The sequence below is a fragment of the Myotis yumanensis genome, unplaced genomic scaffold (genome assembly GCF_028538775.1).
Source record: "Myotis yumanensis isolate MYYU_CA2020_CCGP unplaced genomic scaffold, mMyoYum1.0.hap1 SCAF_12, whole genome shotgun sequence".
NCBI lineage: Eukaryota > Metazoa > Chordata > Mammalia > Chiroptera > Vespertilionidae > Myotis > Myotis yumanensis.
The window spans coordinates 49416764-49437705 of record NW_027223763.1 but is presented as its reverse complement, the minus strand read 5'-3'; the positions used below and the strand labels follow the sequence as shown (position 1 = coordinate 49437705).

The 20942-nt window shown below is 44.6% G+C and overlaps 1 protein-coding gene across 1 annotated transcript in view; it reads left to right on the top strand.

Annotated features, from left to right (window-relative positions):
• Positions 1-20942, top strand: part of GLDC (glycine decarboxylase) — an 80806-nt gene extending 59864 nt beyond the window's left edge. Inside the window, exons 17-25 of the mRNA XM_070431643.1 lie at positions 1217-1342; positions 2778-2927; positions 4122-4234; positions 6150-6291; positions 8878-8989; positions 16134-16229; positions 17638-17810; positions 19144-19224; positions 20240-20942. Of these exons, the coding sequence (XP_070287744.1) occupies positions 1217-1342; positions 2778-2927; positions 4122-4234; positions 6150-6291; positions 8878-8989; positions 16134-16229; positions 17638-17810; positions 19144-19224; positions 20240-20383 (1137 nt within the window). The 3' untranslated portion in view covers positions 20384-20942. The remainder of the gene's footprint in view (positions 1-1216; positions 1343-2777; positions 2928-4121; positions 4235-6149; positions 6292-8877; positions 8990-16133; positions 16230-17637; positions 17811-19143; positions 19225-20239) is intronic.

Below are 20942 nucleotides of genomic sequence, written 5' to 3'. Positions count from 1 at the left end.
CTTACACACGTGGCAGTGTTGTCAGTGAACAAGTCGTGTGAGCGCAGGGCAGAGGTTGACCAGATTTAGTGCTTAGTTTATGATTCTCATGGGAACTGACAATTCATTGCACAGAATAAACAACCAATAAAGGATGACACTGGGAGGCTTTGGAATTCTGTCTGCCCTTGTCATGTCTCTTGGATCGCAGAAGAGCCAAGCAGGGCACAGACACTGTGAGGTGGGCATTTGAGTCCTAGAGTTGAGCTTCTGATCTTATGTTTTTGTAAGGTGGTGAGTGCGTATTCTAACTGAGATCAGGTTAGAATAAGCCCAGGGGTATTTTTGGTGTGCTGGGATAAAGGAGCAAAGTACTTAGGGAACGTTGTTTGGGCATCCAAACAGAAACTTCGCTTTTGGACAATGTTTTGCAATACGGTAACAATGAAATTGCAGCAGATGTTAAGGCACTAGTGGTCAGTTTAAATAAAGGAAGTGGTGCCTATTTAATTTTTGCTCCAAGCATGTTGTAGGGCAAGCATGCCAAACTTGTGGCCCGAGAGCCGCATGCAGCCCACAATGAATATTTTTGCGGCCCAGCCAATATAACAATATATGAGAAATGTTTTAATAAAAATTTCATAACTTAATTTTTATAATATCCTGCTATACATAATTATTAATAACAAACTACAACGTTCACTAATGACTGATAACTATAATCGTGTTGCATTCATTTCCCTTACGCGCCTTACGCACAGGCACACCATTTCTCTCCACTAATACTAGCAGCGAATATTTTAGCAGCCGATTGCCACGTCATTAGTCTTGTACTGACTTGTTTGGTGTGTGCAACAGGAAATATTTCGCTTTCCAAGAACAAGAAAAATAGGTTTATTTGCATTACGCTTATTCATTTGTGCAGTTATTTAGTGTCTGGTAAGTTAATGTTCAAGAAAAAAATATTAATTTTTATTAAAATGTTCTATATTTTATGTTAATGATGACTCATTTATTTCAGCCCTTTGTATTCAGCATGTCTCTATCGAAATACACCTACGTTTCTATGGAAATTGAAGCTTTTGTTTTATTGCGGCCACATGAACTTACACCTTGTTTATGTGGCCCGCGTGAGCCTGTGGGTTTGATGTGCTTGTTGTAGGGCTTTTCTGTCATGATGAATAGCCTGGTGATTATTTATCCTCCTTCCTTCCTTTCATTTCATTCCATTCCTAAGGTTTGCCTCATTCCGAAATCAGCTCATGGGACCAATCCTGCAAGTGCCCACATGGCAGGCATGAAGATTCAGCCTGTGGAGGTGGATAAATATGGAAATATCGACACAGCTCACCTCAAGGCCATGGTACCCATCTTCCACTTAACAGATGCGAGCGGTTTGGGTTGGGAAGGGGTAGTGGGGGTCAGGGGCTGGATGGTTTATATCAGCATTAGCTTCTTTTGCATTCTAATTAAAAGACTGCAATTCCTCCCCTGAATGGGTCTGGGAATAATGGTGTAAAGTCAGAAAACCTAACCGTTTCTGTAGGAACAATAAAAGGCAACAGTCACAGTTTTGCTCCAGAATTAAGCGGACCACAGTCTGGCCTTCCACTTCTTTCACCAACAGGGAGCAGGTTCTTTAAATTGAAATCCTATTCTCTAATTTATGCATGAGTAAGAAACCGAATGAATTATTCATGGTGGTAGTAAGGGTATTCCTTGGAGGACCTGCCTACTCCTGCCCAACCTGCCCCTCTTCCCTCCATTAATAATCAAACTGGCAGCCACGGTTTTTCTCAATCTTTGTGTTGGGAATTAAAACATAAATGTAGATTTTGCAAATGCTTGTGGCCATCCCAGCCATTACCTGCTGAATATCGGGCAGCATTCCACCCTCCTTTCTAAAACACCATCCCCCACTCCCAACCTCCCAACCTCCAGGAAGAGGTTGCCTAGCAACCGTATCTGCTTTCCACTGGTGGACTGGAGGCTGCATCTTAAGAGGGAAGGAAATCAGTTGAATAGCAATGTGATTTTGTCAGGGTTATTAGGCATGGAGTCTGGGAACTTCAAGTAACTGATTTCAAAAGGGAAGCTGAAAATACACAACAGTGCTCATCTCTCTCATTCACCTCCCCTCTTCCATCAGTCCACAAAGTTTTTACCAACAACTGTTTTGGGCCAGTATAGGTTACTGACATTAAAATTTTGTTTTCATTTTCATACAAGCCTGCAATGACCTGCTGGCCAGAAAAACGGGAACTTTTTCACATGCTTTCCTTTTATATATGCTTGCCTTCTGTCAGGAGGAAAACTGAGGGAGATCCCTCCCCCCCCCCCCCCCCCCCAGCAGGAGCACTCCTTGTGGGAATTCTAATTTCCATAGAATGGGAGGGAAAGGGAATTATGGTGGATATGGCAAGATGAGCAGAGAGAGATTAACTGTGAAAATATACATGTTTGGAACTAAAAAGATCTGAAATCATTACTGAGATGACTTCAAAGGAAAACCACTTTAGAGACTTGAGCCCAATCTGTCCAAAAATTTTGAGCAGTGTTTTTGGTGTTGACCATGGAGACCTAGCCTGGAGGGATCTTGTTATTTCTTTGGAATGACTAATGAAGGGAATCATGGCTGTGGGTCTTTTATTGTTGGCATCATACTTTAAGAAAACTTCAGAAATGAAAAGACCAAGAATTCATCTTTCTTAATCCTTTAAAATAAAAAGCAAGGGTTTGTTTGACCAAGAAAGAAAGGTTTCCTCCTTTGTCTCCTTCTGCCCTTTTCTGTCCCACAGGTGGATAAACACAAGGAGAACCTGGCAGCAATCATGATTACGTACCCATCCACCAATGGAGTGTTTGAAGAGAACATCAGCGACGTGTGTGACCTGATTCACCAACACGGAGGCCAGGTCTACCTAGACGGGGCAAATATGAACGCTCAGGTGGGCAACATGAGATGGGATTCCTGAGAAAACTGTTAAGTGAAAAAAAATTTTTTTCTCTGACCTTTTGAGGGTTGTCTTAAACATGACACAGTATTCAGAACTGAGGATGACAGTTTCAAACAAAGCCCCCGAATGTCACTGAGATTACAGATCCTAAATAGGTGATGGGGGACGCTGGGGAGGAGGCGAAACGGTTGAAAGGAAGGAGGGAATGAGTTGAAAGCCTTTAGCTTGTCACGGGTGTGATCCCTCTGGGGGTGGGAGAGACAAGAGGCTCACCTGACTGCCTTTCTGAGAGAATTCAGACCCAAGTTCTGGCCATCCGTGAATGTTGATCTGCCATGACCTTGGACAAGCCATTAAACCGGCTTCAGCTTCCAGCTTCCTTAGTGTGAAACAGCTGAATAGTTCTTTCCCTGAAGGCAGGTCCTGACCATTGTGGGGGGAGGGGGAAAGGAGAAGGCTTGTATGGTGTGCAAGGAGTGTCATTATCTCTCTCAGTGACTTCCTAACTTATTTCTCATTGCTTATTTGTTTTACTATTTCAGACTCTTTCTGCTTTTCTTTGCTTCTGATTTCCTTTGTAAGTGTCGTCCAGGGAGTGTGTGTTGCTTCACTAGCAGAAATGCATTCTTTATCTCTGCCCGCATTCAAAACCAGCCCTAATGCCAAAGTGGCAGGGACACCCGTTGAATGTTGTCGTTGTTGAATGTTGTCGTTGGCATCGGGATGGCCTCAGGAAAACTGCCCGCCTCCCTTCCTCTCCCTGGGCTCATCAGCATCCTCTTGGGCAGCCCTCCAGCCCCTCCCATCAGGGTGCCCAAAGGGGCCTTTGGGGGTGGGGAGTGCAGGGGGGACTAAACTGCTGGGGTGAGAGGTGCCCTTGTGCTGCGGCATTTTCTTTCTCTGCTCAGGGGGTAGGTAATTAGGAATTGACTATATATTCAACTCTGTATTTTAGAATCTAAATTAGGCTAAATGGTCAGCTGCTGTTTCCACAGAAACCACAAGGCATGCTGCCTATGGAATGCCAGGCTTCCCTGCAGGCCTCAGCCAGGACTGAGGGTATGCCTGTGAGCAGCTCTGCCTGCCTTTCCTCCGCAGGGAGGGGCCACAGCACACAGCATGGCCTCTCCAGAGCATCCTTTCCAGTTCTTGACTTTGACTTTCGGCTCTTTCCCACTGCGGTAGGTGGGGATCTGTCGCCCTGGAGACTTTGGGTCTGATGTCTCGCACCTAAACCTTCACAAGACCTTCTGCGTTCCCCATGGAGGAGGCGGCCCTGGCATGGGGCCCATCGGAGTGTGAGTTCTGGGCTGCTGGGTTCAGCATGGCTTTGGACACTGAGAATGAAGGAACAGCCCCAAACCTGCTATTATTCCCATTGAGGTCTTCAGGTGGTGAGGTTACCTGCCTATGTAATGTGCCCATAGGGCCTGGGACAGGAGCAGTGAAATAGATGCCTTTAGGGTATGTCCAAGGAAGACCATAATTAGATTTTATTAACCATAACGTTTGATTGGCCACTCTGAGCTCCCATTCATGCACAGACAGGGCACGTTTACTAAGAGTAGTGAAGAGGGAGCTTTTGCCCTAGCCGGTTTGGCTCAGTGGATAGAGCGTCGGCCTGCGGACTGAAAGGTCCCAGGTTTGATACTGGTCAAAGGCATGTACCTTGGTTGTGGGCACATCCCCAGTAAGAGGTGTGCAGGAGGCAGCTGATCGATGTTTCTCTCTCATCGATGTTTCTAACTCTCTATCCCTCTCCCTTCCTCTCTGTAAAAAAAATCAATAAAAATATATTTAAAAAAAAAAAAAGAGGGAGCTTTGCTGGAGGATTATGGATCAGAACTGGAATATTAGCACCTGGAAATGCTTAGACTTAGACTTCTTTCTCTTTAAAATCAGCTGATGGTTACATTGAAAGTGAATTGCCTAATAACAACAACAGCAAAAGAACTTCTAGCAGAAATGGCTTTGAATTCTTATTACATCTGAGATAAGTAAGGAGAAAATAAACCTTATTATTAGAAATAATTGGATGAAGTCAAAATAAGACCAAAGGAGTGTCTTGTCGATGTTGTATATCTTTTTACACTGTGAAATCAAGTCATCTTATGAAAATGAGGCTAAGCAGCCATGTCCTGAGCTTCCGTCTTCCAAAAATGTGCCAAAGGGGCCAGTCTTCAGGGCTTGGATTCTGCCCCCTTTCTTCTGCTTTCATTATTATTATTATTATTATTTTAATTTTTTAAAATCTTTATTTTTGAGATTATAACCGAGAGCCCTTCTGCTTTCCTTTTTGATGGTTATTATTTATTGTAAGTGGGAGAGGCCCAGTGCCTCAGCTGTGGGGAAGGTGGGGTGAATGGTTCACATGCAGGCCTCTGATGTGTGGCCCCATGGGCTTCTTCCAAGCAGCATCCTTCTCTGTCCCTCAGGTGCCTCAGGACAGAGTGTGGGGCTGGGAGGGACCGGGTATGGGGCTGGGATGTCTGCACATCCCGGTGAGCCTGCCTCAGACAAATCCTCCACCACAGTTCCTGGGGGAGCCCCTGGGACACCCGTGTCTGGTGAGCCGTGCTTCCAGGGGAGGAGGAAGGCAGGGACACTTCCTGAACGTCTGCCTTAGCGCTGTCAGGTCCCTCCCACACTCGGAGTGCCTCTATTGCAGTGGTTCTCAACCTTCCTAACGCCGCAGCCCTTTAATACAGTTCCTCATGTGGTGACCCCCAATTTCATTGTTACAAATTGAACATAATTAACGCATAGTGATTAATCACAAAAACAACATGTAATTATATATGTGTTTTCCGATGGTCTCAGGCGACCCCTGTGAAAGGGTCGTTCGACCCCCAAAGGGTTCGCGACCCACAGGTTGAGAACCGCTGCTCTATTGGGAACAGCTTCCTGAGAGGGCCCGGCATATACCTGGCTGGTTGTAGTGGATCTTTTTTTTTTATATGTTTTATTGATTTTTTTACAGAGAGGAAGGGAGAGAGATAGAGAATTAGAAACATCGATGAGAGAGAAACATCGATCAGCTGCCTCCTGCACATCTCCTACTGGGGATGTGCCCGCCACCAAGGTACATGCCCTTGACCGGAATCGAACCCGGGACCCTTCAGTCCACAGGCCGACGCTCTATCCACTGAGCCAAACCAGTCAGGGCTGTAGTGGACCTTTTTAAATCTTCTGAATTTGTACTTAAAACTACAGGAAGAAGCATCTTGCCCCTTTCCTACCCAGTCATCCTGTCATTTCGTTAACGTCTGATGAGGATGCCCGGCCCGTGGGGACCGTCAGCGCAGCCCCGTGGGGCTCCAGTTCCATCCTGCCCATTTCATGGGCTTACATTAAGGTGAGGCCTGTGAATGTGTGTTAGGTGGGCGGGGGGATGTGATGTGTGGGCGGGGAACTAAGATCGCAGACTTCCTTCTTAGTTTGAGAATGAAAAACCCCCACAATCTGAGATGTGATTAGTGAAGATTGCCGATGTCTTTGGGTGGAAGAATCCTTCCTACAGAGATCAGCTAAAATGTATTTCATCTCGTCTTCATTATGCTATTTCCTTTGGGTTTTCACAGGGGGTTTAACGTCAGAGAAATGAACACACCAGATCTGTTTTTCCAGACAGAGTTTAAGTCCTCTGAGTCATGTGGCTATTCTGGCCACGTCATCTGGTTTCCTGGAGGATTTGGATGACCGCTTTTTGCAAGTGACAAACAGTGTGCATACTAAGTCTTACACTTGGTTGAGATCCTGGGATAAATTCTAGGAATACATCTTACTTCACTTTATATTTCTCGGAAGCCTGGGGGAGCAGATGAAAAGTAGCAGACATTTGCTGATGTGGTGGTTTCCTGAAGCTCTTTGCCCTTTACGGCCTGTGGAACTGCTCTCTCGGGGGCAATTAGACTTTGTCAGAAAACAGGCTTCCTTCCTTTGTGTTTCTCCAAAAAAACACTAGCGCCAGAGTCTATGCAGCTCTCGTTCGAACTGGCCTGCCCGCCTCCTGGGCTGACCGGACTGTGTGTTGGAGAGGAACCTTCCTTCAGCTGCTGATCAGAGCCGCCTTCCCCCATTGGCTCCTCCCTTTAAAGGAAGGGTGGCTTCTGGTGAAACAAAACCTCAAACTCAGCCATGCAAATCATGCCGGATGGCTCTCCGGGGCTGGCTGCGCTTCTTGAACAGTGTGGCGTGTATGATTCTTAAGGAAAACTTTCTGGGAAGCTGGAACAACAATTCCGTACCTCAGAGACGAAAACCTTCTTTTTTAAATGACCCTCGAGTTGTTTTGCGATTAGGAGACAACAAAGACCATCATAATAAAGGCCTGCTTCTTTGCAAACGGAATCTAATTCCCAGCTTCCTTTCGGTCCTGGGTTGGAGATGATTTCCCACAGATAGAAAATAAATGCCCTGGGCCGACTTGGCTGGGTGCCAGGAACACCAGGCAGAGCCTCAGCGTACGAGTGAAGTAGATAAAATAGGGGTTAAGCGACCCTTTGACTTTGGGCCCTGTCTTTACTTCACCTGGACTCTAGAACTACCTTTTCTCTCCCTGTTTCAGTCCATTTTGGACATTCTCCCTGAAGGCCCCCAAATCCACTCCTTGCTTCCCTTTGCAATCACCACTGGATCTCACTAGCCTACATAGAACTCTTAGGGGATTCTTCAAAAATGCACATGCCTAGGTCCCAGAGAGAATCAAATGCAGTGTATGTAGGGGCGGGCTTGAGCCATCGAGCTGCTCAGTAACTGATATACAAGTCAGAAAGCTAGTCGCTGAACCAAGTCCAAGTCCTCCCTCGCAAAAGTTTGAGGCTTGCAAGAGGTAGTCACAATGCACCAGGCTCTACAGCAGTGGTTCTCAACCTTCCTAATGCCGTGACCCTTTAATACAGTTCCTCAAGTTGTGGTGAACCCCAATTTCGTTGTTACAAATTGAACATAATTGAAGCATAGTGATTAATCACAAAAACAATATGTAATTATATATGTGTTTTCTGATGGTCTTAGGCGACCCCTGTGAAAGGGTCGTTTGACCCCCAAAGGGGTCGGGACCCACAGGTTGAGAACCACTGCTCTACAGGAACTCCCAGACTGCAGCTGTGTGCTTTCCCTTCTATGCCTTCGTTTTTGCCGTTCTTCTCACCGGGAGTGTCTTCCCCTTTCTGGTCTATCCAAATTCTACCCATTTTTAAATTTCCATTCAAGTTCTAACTTTTCCCAGGGATCTGTGACCAGCCTGGCAAAATGTGTCTTCTCCTTACTTTGGACTTTGGTGCCTCTGTTGTTTTATTTGCTGCTTTCTCATGCGCTTTACATTAGTTATGTACTTAATACATATCAAGCCTCCATCATATGTGATGTATTCTGGGAAGAAAGTACGCAATAAAAATTGTGCAAGTCTTGACTTTAAGCCCTTTACCCCATATAATCACAGAGACTTATGAACCACCAGAAAAAGGTATAATTGAACCCAGCAGTTGTTAAACATAAATGGCCTTGACTGTGGACAGTTGGAAGACAAACCACACAAAATTGATTCAGTGGGGATTTTGGCCAAGATCCCATGGGATTCTTGGCAATCATCAAGGCATCTCAAATTCACAGTAAACAAACAAAAACTCCCCTAAATGAGTATAACCTAAAATAATTCTTTTCCCTTTTTAGGTAACACAATAGTCAGCAGTCAGTTTTACCCTGTAGGCTTTGTTACTGTAATAAGCAATGTAAAATTACCGTTCAAAGGAGAAAACCAAAAATTGCTTCAGGATTAGAGAGGACTGACAGATGTCCTTGTTAGGATTTCCACTCGCGTGCAATTTACAGTGATGGTGGGCTGACTTTCTTTGTAGGGGGATTTCTTAGGAGGTGTCTTTGGTTTGTGCCCATTGGGTTTACCTGTTCCATAGTTGATGGCTCTTTCCCTCTGTTACAGATGATGGGAGGCAAGGGCCTTAAACAAGCCACGGAAGTTGCTATATTGAATGCCAACTACATGGCCAAGAGATTAGAAAAACACTACAGAGTCCTTTTCCGGGGTGCAAGAGGCAAGTATTAACTTTAGTCACGTTGGTTTTTTCTTGGCCAAACCAAGTTTGTCCTAGTAGATCTGGTTTTCTGAAGTGGGTGGAAAACTTGTGTTTCTTAGTGTACACCAGAGAAAAGTGTACAGTTATTGGAAATGCTTTTAATTTAGCTAACAGATCAGGGGTATCTGCATTTGCAAGGCTCTGCAATGAAGTTAGTTCAGGCCAACACGAAGCCCACACCACGGAGAGATATATACGTAAATTCCATGAGCTCCTTACCTTACAAAGCGATATGGGAATGGCTCCAAAGAGGGGATAAATTCGGATTGGGCAGAGGCAGGATGGCATTTTTGGGACAGCCTCTGGGAGGAGCCCGTTGAGATGAGCCTGGAAGGAAGTATACAGAGTCCAAGTAAACAGAGACCCAGGAGAAGCCAGGGACAAAGGAGTGGTCCAGGTGGTGGGAGTGTTGGGTGGGTTGAAGGACGAGATAGGAGGAGAAGGATCCGATGAGGATGAAGCTGGAGAGGTAGCATGGGGCCTTGAAAGTCTTGGAAGGCCCCGGACTTGACCTCTGAGCCAGAAAGGTTTTGAGGAGAGGAATGACAAGATGAAGAGAACGTTGAAATCATTAAGTCGGTGGCATGGCATGAACATGCTATTAAAAGTAGAATCAGTGAGTCTTAGTTACTGATAAGTTGAGTGTGAAGATACATTTTAGGTATGCCTCTCAGGGTTGTAATAGAGGCAATAATAGACGGAGGAACAAAGTCACGTCGGACGTGATGGGAGGGGATGGAGTCAGGTAGACATGCAGAGGACACAACCTCTGAGAGCAGACTCTTGGAAGTGGGGAAACTCAAGAAAGGGTTTCGAAAGACCAGAGCAAAACCCCTCAAGCAGATGGCTACATTAAGAGGGGCCCTAGCCGGTGTGGCTCAGTAGATAGAGCATCAGTCTGTGGACCAAAGGGTCCTGGGTTCGATTCCAGTCAAGGGCACGTACCTATTTTGCAGAATCCCCCCTGGCCCGGGCTCTGATCAGGGCCTGTGCAGAAGGCAACCAATTGATGTGTTTCTCTCACATCGATATTTCTCTCTGTCTTTCCCTCTCTCTCCCACTCTCTCTAAAAATCAATGGAAAAATATCCTTGGGTGAGGATTAAAAAAATACCTATATATATTAAACTAACAGAAACAAGTAAATATTCACTGAAGAAAAAAAAAAGAGGAGTGCAGAAGTCCCCCTACCGTGAGCAGAGACTCCATTCCTGAGGTGGCTTTGAGCACCCTCTACCACCATTCTTCACAGCCCCTTTCCCCAGAAACCCTCTGCTTGTCCTTCCTGCCACTATTCTGGCTTCACCTCCTCCCTGGAGCCTCCCTTTCTGGATGAAGAGAACTACTTCCTCCTCTTGGCTCCCTCAGCACCGAGGATTTCTCCCACTTAGTTTATCCTCTGGCTCTGCCATCGACTCCAAGCTCCTGCAGGGCGGGGCCTGCCTGCTGCAGTTCTGGAGCTCCCATGCCTGGTGTCATGCCTGGCACAGCTCGAGCCATCAACAAACAAATGCACAGTGCAGCGCGCAGAGTGCTGGTTGTATCTGATAGGTGTCCTCAAAGGCACCTTTGCCTTTAACAGCTAGGAAGCCCTCAGTCACCTTTGAAAGCAGAGGAAGATGGTGAGGCAGATGCCTGGTGGGAATGGGCTGAGTGGGCTGAGGTTGGGGAGGAGATGTGGGAAGCTCTCGTGGTTTGGGGGAGTTTGGAGGTGAAGGGGTGGTAGGAGCTGCTGCATAGGATGTAGTTTTGTTTTGTTTCCATGGAAAAAGCAGTGAAGAGGGGAGAGCGAAGCTTCAATGGAGAGAACAACAGACGGGGAAACAAAGTCACCCTGGAGGTGATGGGAGGGGATGGCGCCAGGTAGGCACACAGAGCGTGGGCTCAGAATCGGAGAAGGAACAGAGGGGACTTGGAGCAGAGACCGGTCAGTAGGCAGCAGCCCAGACTTTGGGCCACAGGAAGGAGGCCACTTTTTGGCTTTGGGTTTCCTGCACAGGAGAGTGTACATCTACATCTGTGATTTTTTTTCATTTAAAGGCTGGTCTTGCCTTTAAATATGTACCCAAGCCCTAACCAGTTTGGCTCAGTGGATAGAGTGTCGGCTTGAGAACTGAAGGGTCCCCGGTTTGATTCCGGTCAAGGGCATGTACCTTGGTGGCGGGCACATCCCCGGTAGGGGGTGTGCAGGAAGCAGCTGATCGATGTTTCTCTCTCATCGATGTTTCTAACTCTCTATCCCTCTCCTTTCCTCTCTGTAAAAAATCAATAAAATATATTTTAAAAAAATATGTACCCAAGGGGTGGTTCTGGATTTTGGAAATAGAAAAGAGCTAAATAACCAGAAGCTCAGGTAGAAATGCTCCCTAGAGAGGAGGAAAGAAAGTTGTGGGCAATGTGTCTCTAAGCAACACAAGAAGTGCTTCTGAAGTGGATATTAAAGAAGCTACTAGAGCTACTAATTAATTCAGATACAGTTCTTGCGCTGTGAAATGCATCCTGCTTATGTATTGGCCTTCAGGAATAGCTTTAGTATTTGTTTTGTCTGGTTAAATAATAATATATAGGTGCCCAACATGAAAAATTTGGAAAATAAAAAAGTATGAGGAAGAAAATATAAATGATCCATGGTTCAATCTAGCAGACACAACTGCGATTAATATGTTGCTGTATTCCTTCTCATCTTAGTTTTAGACAGTTGAGATCATATTATAAGCACAGTTTGTGTCCTGTTTTTGTTGTTTCTTGTTTTGTTTTTAATCCTCATCTGAGGATATTTTTCTATTGATTTTTAGAGAGAGTAGAAGAGTTAGGGAAAGACAGAAAGAAATATCAATGTGAACCCTAACCAGTTTGGCTCAGTGGATAGAGCCTCAGCCTGTGGACTGAAAGGTCCCAGGTTCGATTCTGGTCAAGGGCATGTACCTTGGTTTCGGGCACATCCCCAGTAGGGAGTGTGCAGGAGGCAGCTGAATTGATGTTTCTCTCTCATCGATGTTTCTAACTCTCTATCCCTCTCCCTTCCTCTTTGTAAAAAATCAACAAAATATATTAAAAAAAAGAAAAAGAAATATCAATGTGAGAGAAACACATCGATTGGTTGCCTCCTGCATGGGCCTGGACCAGGGCCTGGACTGGGGAGGAGCCTGCAACCGAGGTACGTACCTTTGACCGGAATCGAACCCAGGACCTTTCGGTCTGCAGGGCGACGCTCTATCCACTGAGCAAAACCATCTAGGGCTTGTGTCCTGTTTGTTTGTTTTTTTAACTTTATTTTATATTGTGATTACTTCCCCATGCCATTACATGTTCTTTGAAAGTGACTGCATCAATTCTATTGTGTGGGTATACCACAATTTCAGCAATTCTATAGGTTTTTCCCTGAGTTGTTTGAATTTCTTAGATTAAAAAAAAATCTCTGATTGTTTCCTTAGGTTAGTCGCCGAAGAGAAATTATTATCTCAGAGGCTGTCAACTCACTGAAGCTCTTGATACAGAGGGCCTAGTTGTCCTCCCAGAGACTTTGCACTGAATTTTTTCACAGTTAATAGATGAGAATAACCATGGCACCAGGGCCTGGTGAGCACAAAAAAGCAATGCAAACCTAAACCAAAGTATCTTTGCCAACTTGATGAGTAAAACACCATATTTGTGCTATAATTTATCAATATTTGTTTTTTTCTATTTTTAATTTTTTTTCTATTGACATTTTCCCTTATGATTAACTTTGACAACTTCATTGAGATAGAATTCACGTACCATGCAACTCGCTCACCTAAAATGTACAACTCGGTGATTGCTAGTAAGTGCGCAGAGTACTGTGATGCCCGGTTTACTAGTAGTTGTTTACAGCAGGAATGCTTGTTGCCTGGACTGTGGGGGATGGGCGGCTCTCCAGGACAGAGGAGAGTGAGCAAGCATTTCTCAGGTGCCCACCATGTGCTTAGCAGTGAAGTGATTTCTATGGGCATAGATGGTCCCAGTCCTAGGGATTTGCAGCATAAAAAGACAGATAACATTTTCCGTTTGTTTTGACATTTTACCCCAGAATTAAATAATGAATCCTATTTATCATCCCAAGCAGAAAAGGACTGGTGAATACAGACTTTATTACCCAATCCCAAAGTCCATGAAACCAAAAATTGTCTCCTGTTTGGTTTGGTAAACACATTCATTATACAATTTGAGGCTTTGTATTTTAAGGCCTAGAAAAGAATTATCAGTTTATCTCCCAAGGGCCCAAAATAGAAAATGTTTTTAAACATATTGTATTCCAAAATGTCTAATGGCAATATCCGAAGACCGTTATTCATTTTATTCCTATTTACTAGCTCTAAAAAGACTTCAGAATTACCCATGACTGTGAGGCAACAATTTTAATGAACTCCAGGCTTCCCTTTATGAACCATTTCTTTGAGAGTTTGAAAATACCAGCTAAACGGTTGAGGGTTATAGTTTTGTGAAGCAGAGGAGTGGCAGGCAAGAATTGGGATGGAGAGCAGCAGCAGTATTTATTCTGTTAGGATATGGAAAGAAAGGAATTACCTCAGGTAAAATGATACTTTTTTAAAGGAGAAATTTAAAAAATTCACAAGTGTCTACTCTTGTGGGAGGCTAAGGTCAATTTTTAATCTAAATGGTGTTCCTGTCAGTGGAGTAGACAATTTTGTTCATATCCCATTGTTTTAATTATGGTTTAAATTCTTAAATGCCTGTCCTGTTTTGTCCTTGGACAAACCTAACGCTGCTTGGAAATTCCTGCCCCTGAATAGGTTTCCCTGGGGCCTTTATGGGTGGACATGGGCCTCAGGAGTGGGGCCCTCAGATCCCTGGCTGGGGAGAAACACCTCCTGAGGCCCAATGATGAGAGAGAATCATGGATCCGCTGCCTCCTGCACGGCCCCCACTGGGGATCAAACCCGCAACCCGGGCATGTGCCCTAACTGAGAATCAAGCCGTGACCTCCTGGTTCAGAAGTCGACCACTGAGCAACACTGGCCAAGCTCAAGAGGGGTTTTGAAAAGTCCTTTTTTTCTGGAGCCTTGGAAGATAATTAACTTCCGGGGGTTGGGAAGGGGCATGTTCCAAGCTTGGAGCCAAGCCATTTTTATTTTGCTTTTCCATCATCCCACCCCCTCCTCTCCTTCCTCCTTTGACTTGCTGTCTAGTCAGACTCTCAGTTATAGTCATGGTCAGGCCCAGCGGAAACACCTACTCAGTGAAAACTTGTGCTGATCAGCTTATACAATTTCTACTTCAGATTGCCCCGACTCACCCTATACCATAGAAGGTTTGTATATCTTTCCTTCTTAAAAACTGCAAACAAAGATGAACATCTTGGGATCTGGCCTCCAAAAGCCACCAAGTTTAAATTTCACCCTTTGCCGGGCTCAGTAGCGGGGGTTAGAGAAAAAGATGCTGAAATTCCACTACCGTTTCCATCTGAATGCATTAGACGATGGATTTAGAAAATAACATCTGAACCTCATTTTGAAAATGGAGCTCTTCCCAAACCACTAGGCTGTGGTGGGGGCCTCTGCGGAGAAGCCTTGGTGTTAGCAGCGCTTGGATGGGGCCTTTCAGCTATTACTGAACCTCTGGAAGATTCTGCTCCCTGCCCACCAGCAAGAGCAACTCCTCTCCACCCTCATGTGTCCCTGTCCTCCTCCTCCGCTGCCGCCGAGTGTCCTTCAGAGCAGCGGTCGTCAACCCGTGGTCCATGGATCACTGGTGGTCCGTGAGGTCCGAGAGGTTGGCGACTGCTGCTTCAGAACATTAGTCTCCTTCCTTAAGTCATTGTCACAATGCTGGGTTGGCTGCCAGAGGCCCAGCGAAGAAAGGCCAAGGGTTGGGCTCCCCAAATGGAGTAGTGTAATAGGGCATTTAGGATCCTTGGAATTAATAGTTGATGAGGACTTGAATCTCATGATTTTCCCCCTGATCATTTCAACTGGCACTTTCCGCCCCCCACACCTATGAATACAACTTCCTACTTTGGAGTCACACTCCTCACAAATGTAATTGCCATCACTGTTACAAAGCAGGCGTTAAAAGTAAGCATGCAGTAACAGTCTATTCAAAGCCTCAGGATCTCATACTTTTATTTCAAACAAAACCAATTTATCCATATGTGTTCACTACATAAAAAGCAGAGCCGTTCACAGACTATATTCAGGGGCTGCTAAGGACTGGAGCTATTCTCTAGGCTGAGGACTTGTCTGCTCCAAGGACCCGTTAAGTAATTCACTGTTTGCTGAAAATCAGCAAAGCAGGTTAAGAAAGAGTACATTATTACCTCATGTATAGATGCTTTCCTTGAAGGAAATTCATCAGTTGTGTGGGCATGGAATTTGGGAAGCTCCCGGGAATGTTGTTCTATTTATGGAAATGCTGACTTAACTTTGGTGGTTTTTGATGATGGATGGGTGATCAACAGCTCATGCTGGGGAGACGGCAGCCTGGGCATAGCGAGGTGATCCGTTTCCATACTAGAACAAAGTGAACAGACCCCTCAGAGATTTTGGCCTTATCAACTCCTTGCCACTTGTGGTGTGTGCTTTGGCAACTCTTATTTCTAATTCTCAGTCTGAAACCGAAACTTCAAAAGCCCCTTTGAAGAACCACATAAAATTCTGTGTCTTATGGATATATGTTTAGTATATTTGCACACAGACAGAAGAAACAGTTACTGGATGTTGGGGGGAAAGTTCCTGAAAAGGGTGTCAATGGATCTTTAGCTTTAGAAATATTTTGTATATAGGATCAGGCCTGCGATGACTGTTGCAGCTAGATTTTAGGTTAGAAGTAATCTCATCCCCAGAAATCTCTGTTGAATGTTTCAGCGGAGCCTTAGCACTGAAGTCCCACCTCCCATTAGCTTCTTGGCTCAAGGGTGTGCTATGCACTAAGGATCGGATACATTGGCCTGGCATGTTAAACATTTTTATTTGCAGTAAGAACGAGGAAGTCTTTGTTTCCACCTATAAACTCACCAAGTGCCCATGCTTTTCAACTTGCGTTATAAGGCTGATTTATTTGCCCATTTGTTTGTGTAAAACAACAAACTGATGCTAATCTCGAGATGAAACAATTTTCCCTAACAGGTTATGTGGCTCATGAATTTATTTTGGATACAAGACCCTTCAAAAAGTCTGCAAATATTGAAGCTGTGGATGTGGCCAAGAGGCTTCAGGATTATGGTGAGTGGCCTCCTGGGAGTGACCCCTGGTAGGTGTCGGGGTGTGGGGGTGGGTGGGGGGAGGGATGGGGACACGGACTGGGGCTTTTGACATTCACACAGATGCTGGAGCTGGCTGTGGACCACTTCCTGGAGGCACAAACCGAATGTGCAGTCACCACAGGAAACTGATCCGTAGGCTAAGTGGGGAGCCCAGGGTTCTAGGCAACCTTTGAAGTGATAGAGAAAAAGCTCCCCCTTATGACTGCATTTGTACTGCCCTTTGAAAGATAAGTCATGTGTCTTGACTCCAGGCAGCCAAGATGTCTGTATAGTTAACAAAATTAAAAATCCCAAAGAAAATTATTGTTGTTCTCTACCTATGTTTCTGGTAAATCTTATTTCTTTCCCACGCTTGGTACACAGAGAGGTCCATGAAGAGGCAAGGTGGTATAATGGGGGAAGAAGTGGAGCAAGTTACCTGTGGAAGTGTTAGAGACAAGTGGCATTTTATATTCATATTTACAACCATTTCAGGCATGACACAGCTGTTTCCGCTGCTTCTAGAGACGAGGAATAGGCATATGTTTTCACAGCGGTGACACAATTTTCTTTGAAGGATTTTAAGAGACGCAGGCCCTTTGTATATTAGTGGATGTTTGCTCAGCACAGCCCGTATTAAAATACATTTTCTTAGTGACATTATTAATAATATCAAAGACCCTTCAATTCTCAGAAAGGCTAAGTTGAAGAGAACTTTGCCTTTCAATGGATGTGGAGTCCCAACTGAATTTTAATGATGATTTTGAATGACTTCTTTTAATAAGTAAAATGAAAACTTTAATAATTTAGTAGGTTTACTACTGCATCTTAATGGGAGTCCCGTGTGTGTGTGTGTGTGTGTGTGTGTGTCTCATTCTCTCTCAAATGAATGATCTTATTATGCAAAGTTATACTGATAATAAATGGGAAAGCCAGAGAGTGGTTTCATTAATGAAATTAGCACCTGCCTCATCAGAATCTCCTCATGACTCTTCCAATAACCTGACTCGGACTCCTGGCATCTCCCGTCTGACTGCAGCAGCATTTGGAGGGAGAGAGAGAAGGGGCCAGGAGGGAGGTGGTAATTGAAGTTACCATCTAGTACTTCCAAACTTTCAAGTCCTTTACTATCTCCAGCCTTGATAGTGTTCTCCCACCCTCCTCTCCCTCTCTCCCTCCCTCCAACCTTCCCTCCCTCCTTCCTTCCCTCCCTCCCTTCTTCCTTCCTTCCTTTTTTTGTTAGTCCTCACCCAAGGATATTTTTCCATTGATTTTTAGAGAGAGTGGAAGGGAGGGGGAGAGAAAGAGAGAAACGTTGATGTGAGAGTGTCTCTTCCAAACCGGGAAGGTCAAAATTAATGTCACATGTTCTCCGGTCTCCCTTGCAGGATTTCATGCCCCTACCATGTCCTGGCCAGTGGCAGGGACTCTCATGATTGAGCCCACTGAGTCGGAAGACAAGGCAGAGCTGGATAGGTTCTGTGATGCCATGATAAGCATTCGGCAGGAAATCGCCGACATTGAGGAGGGCCGCATCGACCCCCGGGTCAATCCACTGAAGGTCTGTAGGCACTGACTTTATTCAAAATGTCCCATAGAGGATAAAATGGTTGGGCCAGTGTGTCAGCAAGCCCCGAGCTCCCTCATCAGAAGATGATATTCTTGCCTAGAATCAAGGCCATTCTTCTGAGATGATGCATTCATTACTTGGAAGTTTAAATCTTGAACATGGCTGTTACTCAAGTGTAATGTAGATATTTTCTATGTCTTAACGTTGTTTATGTCATTGTTTTGGGGGTTGTGGCAGCTACACACCACATGCACCCAACTGGTTGCCACAGAGGGAGCAGAGGCCTAAGGGCTCCATTTAGTTGAGGAAGTCTTATTCTTTGTCTCTGTTTGGTGCAATCCAGTGAGATTATTTACCTCACAAACTCAGGGTAAAGGTAACTTCTTACATTAAAGACAAGCAGTTACCTCTTAGAACAACTGGATTGTTCCTTGAATGTTTTATAATGTTTGTGGCTTATGTTGGAGAACAATTTGTTAGGCATTATCCTGCCTCTTCTACAATATGTTTATTTCATATTTAGTGAGAGCTCTAAGTTTCTCATTGGGTCCAGATATTAAGCCGGGGTAGCGTGAATTGAGAATACCATGAAGGCTGTGGTTGTGTTGTTATGGCTCCAAGCCGGACAACACATCTGAGATGCTGAGCAACTTTTAAAACTGCCCAGCAGAAGGTGGAGTGCGGGGGCCAATGGGTGACAGGAGAAGGCAGGTACCTTACTTAGTGTGAGTTTGACAGGGTAACGAAGGAAGACAATATGATCATTTGTACTTTTTTTTTTTTACTCTGGTTACTGCTGATTCTCTCAGGATTTAGGCTGTTTTTAAAATGGCAATAGATGTCTAAAGGACATAATACTGTGTTACAAAAGCAAGTGGAGAATAATACTCATAGAATGATACATGGTTTAAAAACTATGCTATATGCTGTTTATTAATATACGCAATAATAATATAAAAACATGATAGGACTGGTGAACACCAAATTCAAGATAGTGGTCATCCCTGGGGAGAAGGGCAAACAATGAGGCGGAGAGGGGAAATCCAGGCAGCTTCAACTGCCTCCAGTGTTTTTTATTTTAAAAGGTTAAGCAAATATGACAAAATGTGGAGTGATGTTGGTTAGTAGATATGCTTATTATATTACCATAACTTTTTGATATTTGAAATATTTCACAATAAAAAATTTCCTACCAAGATTTCCTTCCCCCCAAAGTGAAACAAAACAACAGCCTCCTCTGTCCACGGGCTTCCGTTAGAAGCTCCCTGATGGGGGAGAAGGCGGTGTTCTGCTCTGATCCCTCTCCCATCCATGTCTGTCCCAGATGTCTCCACACTCCCTGACCTGCGTCACATCCTCGCACTGGGATCGGCCGTATTCCAGAGAGGTGGCAGCCTTCCCACTCGTAAGTTCTCCTCGGAAGCTGACTGTGCCAGCTGTGAGAGTGTCCACGTGCCTGCGAGGGGCCATCGCCTACTCGGAGGGGCTCCCACTCTTACAGTCTCATAGTAACTATCTGTGGGACACATTGTGAAATGTGGGCCCTGACAAGGGAAGTCCTCAGAGCGTAGACGTCTCTGAAGTCAGAGTCTGAGAATCTGCCAGGGCACACAGTGGAGGAAGTCCCAGTAGGAGACCTTGTGAAGTAGATGTTTTCTACCACCATCCAATAGTGAGATGGCTCCAAATGCAATTATTTCTTTTTTTTAAAAATGTATTATGTCACATTTAAAAAATATATACATATTTATTGATTTCAGAGAGGAAGGAAGAGGGAGAGAGAGAAACATCAATGATGAGAATCATTGATTGGCTGCCTTCTGCAAGCCCCCCTCTGAGGATCGAGCCCACAACCTGGGCATGTGCCCTTGACCAGAATTGAACCTGGGATCTTTCAGATTGCAGGCTTACGCTCTATCCACTGAGCCAAACCGGCTAGGGCTATTTCTTTTTCTTTTGTGGTTCTTATATGAAGGAGAAGATGCTGTATAGTTTGTTTGATGGGACGAGAACAAGCTTTTAGTTTCTTATACTTTTTTTTTTGTTTGTTTTGTTAATCCTCACCAAAGGATATTTTTCCATTGATTTTTAGAGAGTGGAAGGGAGGGGGAGAGACAGAGAGAGATCTATGTAGAGAGACACATTGATTGGTTGCCTCCTGTATGTGCCTCGACCAGGGCCAGGAATTGAACCTGCAACCAAGTACATGCCCTTGACTGGAATTGAACCTGGGACCCTTCAGTCTGCGGGCCGACACTCTATCCACTGAGCCAAACCAGCTAGGGCTAGCTTCCTGTACTTTTTGAGTACTTGTTGGGCTAGTGGTATACTAGGCTGTGGGAGTATCATGGTAATATCCTCTCACAAGATAAACCTCTCAAAATATGGCAGAATATTTTTTTCATCCTTTGTTCTTACAGCCCTTCGTGAAACCAGAGAACAAATTCTGGCCAACCATTGCCCGGATCGATGACATCTATGGCGATCAGCACCTGGTCTGTACCTGCCCACCCATGGAAGTTTATGAGTCTCCATTTTCTGAACAGAAGAGGGCCTCTTCTTAGTCTCCCCCTGAGTCCAAGTGACTGATTTGATGCCTCTCTCTGGAACATTTGATAAGCAAGAAATATTTCATCACCTACCCCAGACTCAAGCAGGGGTTTTATATACTGTGTATATTTTTGTAATCTCTGTCAAGGTAAATGTAAATACAGTTAGTGTGGTGAGTGGGAGCTCACTGTTGGAAGACTGATTTGCTTCCATGCCTCTGCCTCCACATGTAGCAGTTGATGTTCAATTTGCCTTGATTGGTGGCCATTTTTAGTTTTTTGCATAGAAAATTTGGGGTGTGCTCGGAACTTTAACTTTCAATGGAGCAAGTTCACAGACATTGTAGAGGCTATACTGATAGACATATTTTTGTTCCAAATAAGTCCTTATGGACTGTGCCAACTGTGGGAAGTCACAGGGCAAATGTTTACATTTTGTATACACTGCAGAAATCTTCCTTCCAACTAATTTGCCTAATCAATAATAACATTTGTTTTCACTTTTTTTTATCTGCAATTATTAGTGTTCTAATAAAAGCATTTCAATTTGAAGAATGCCTTCTTGATCCAGTTT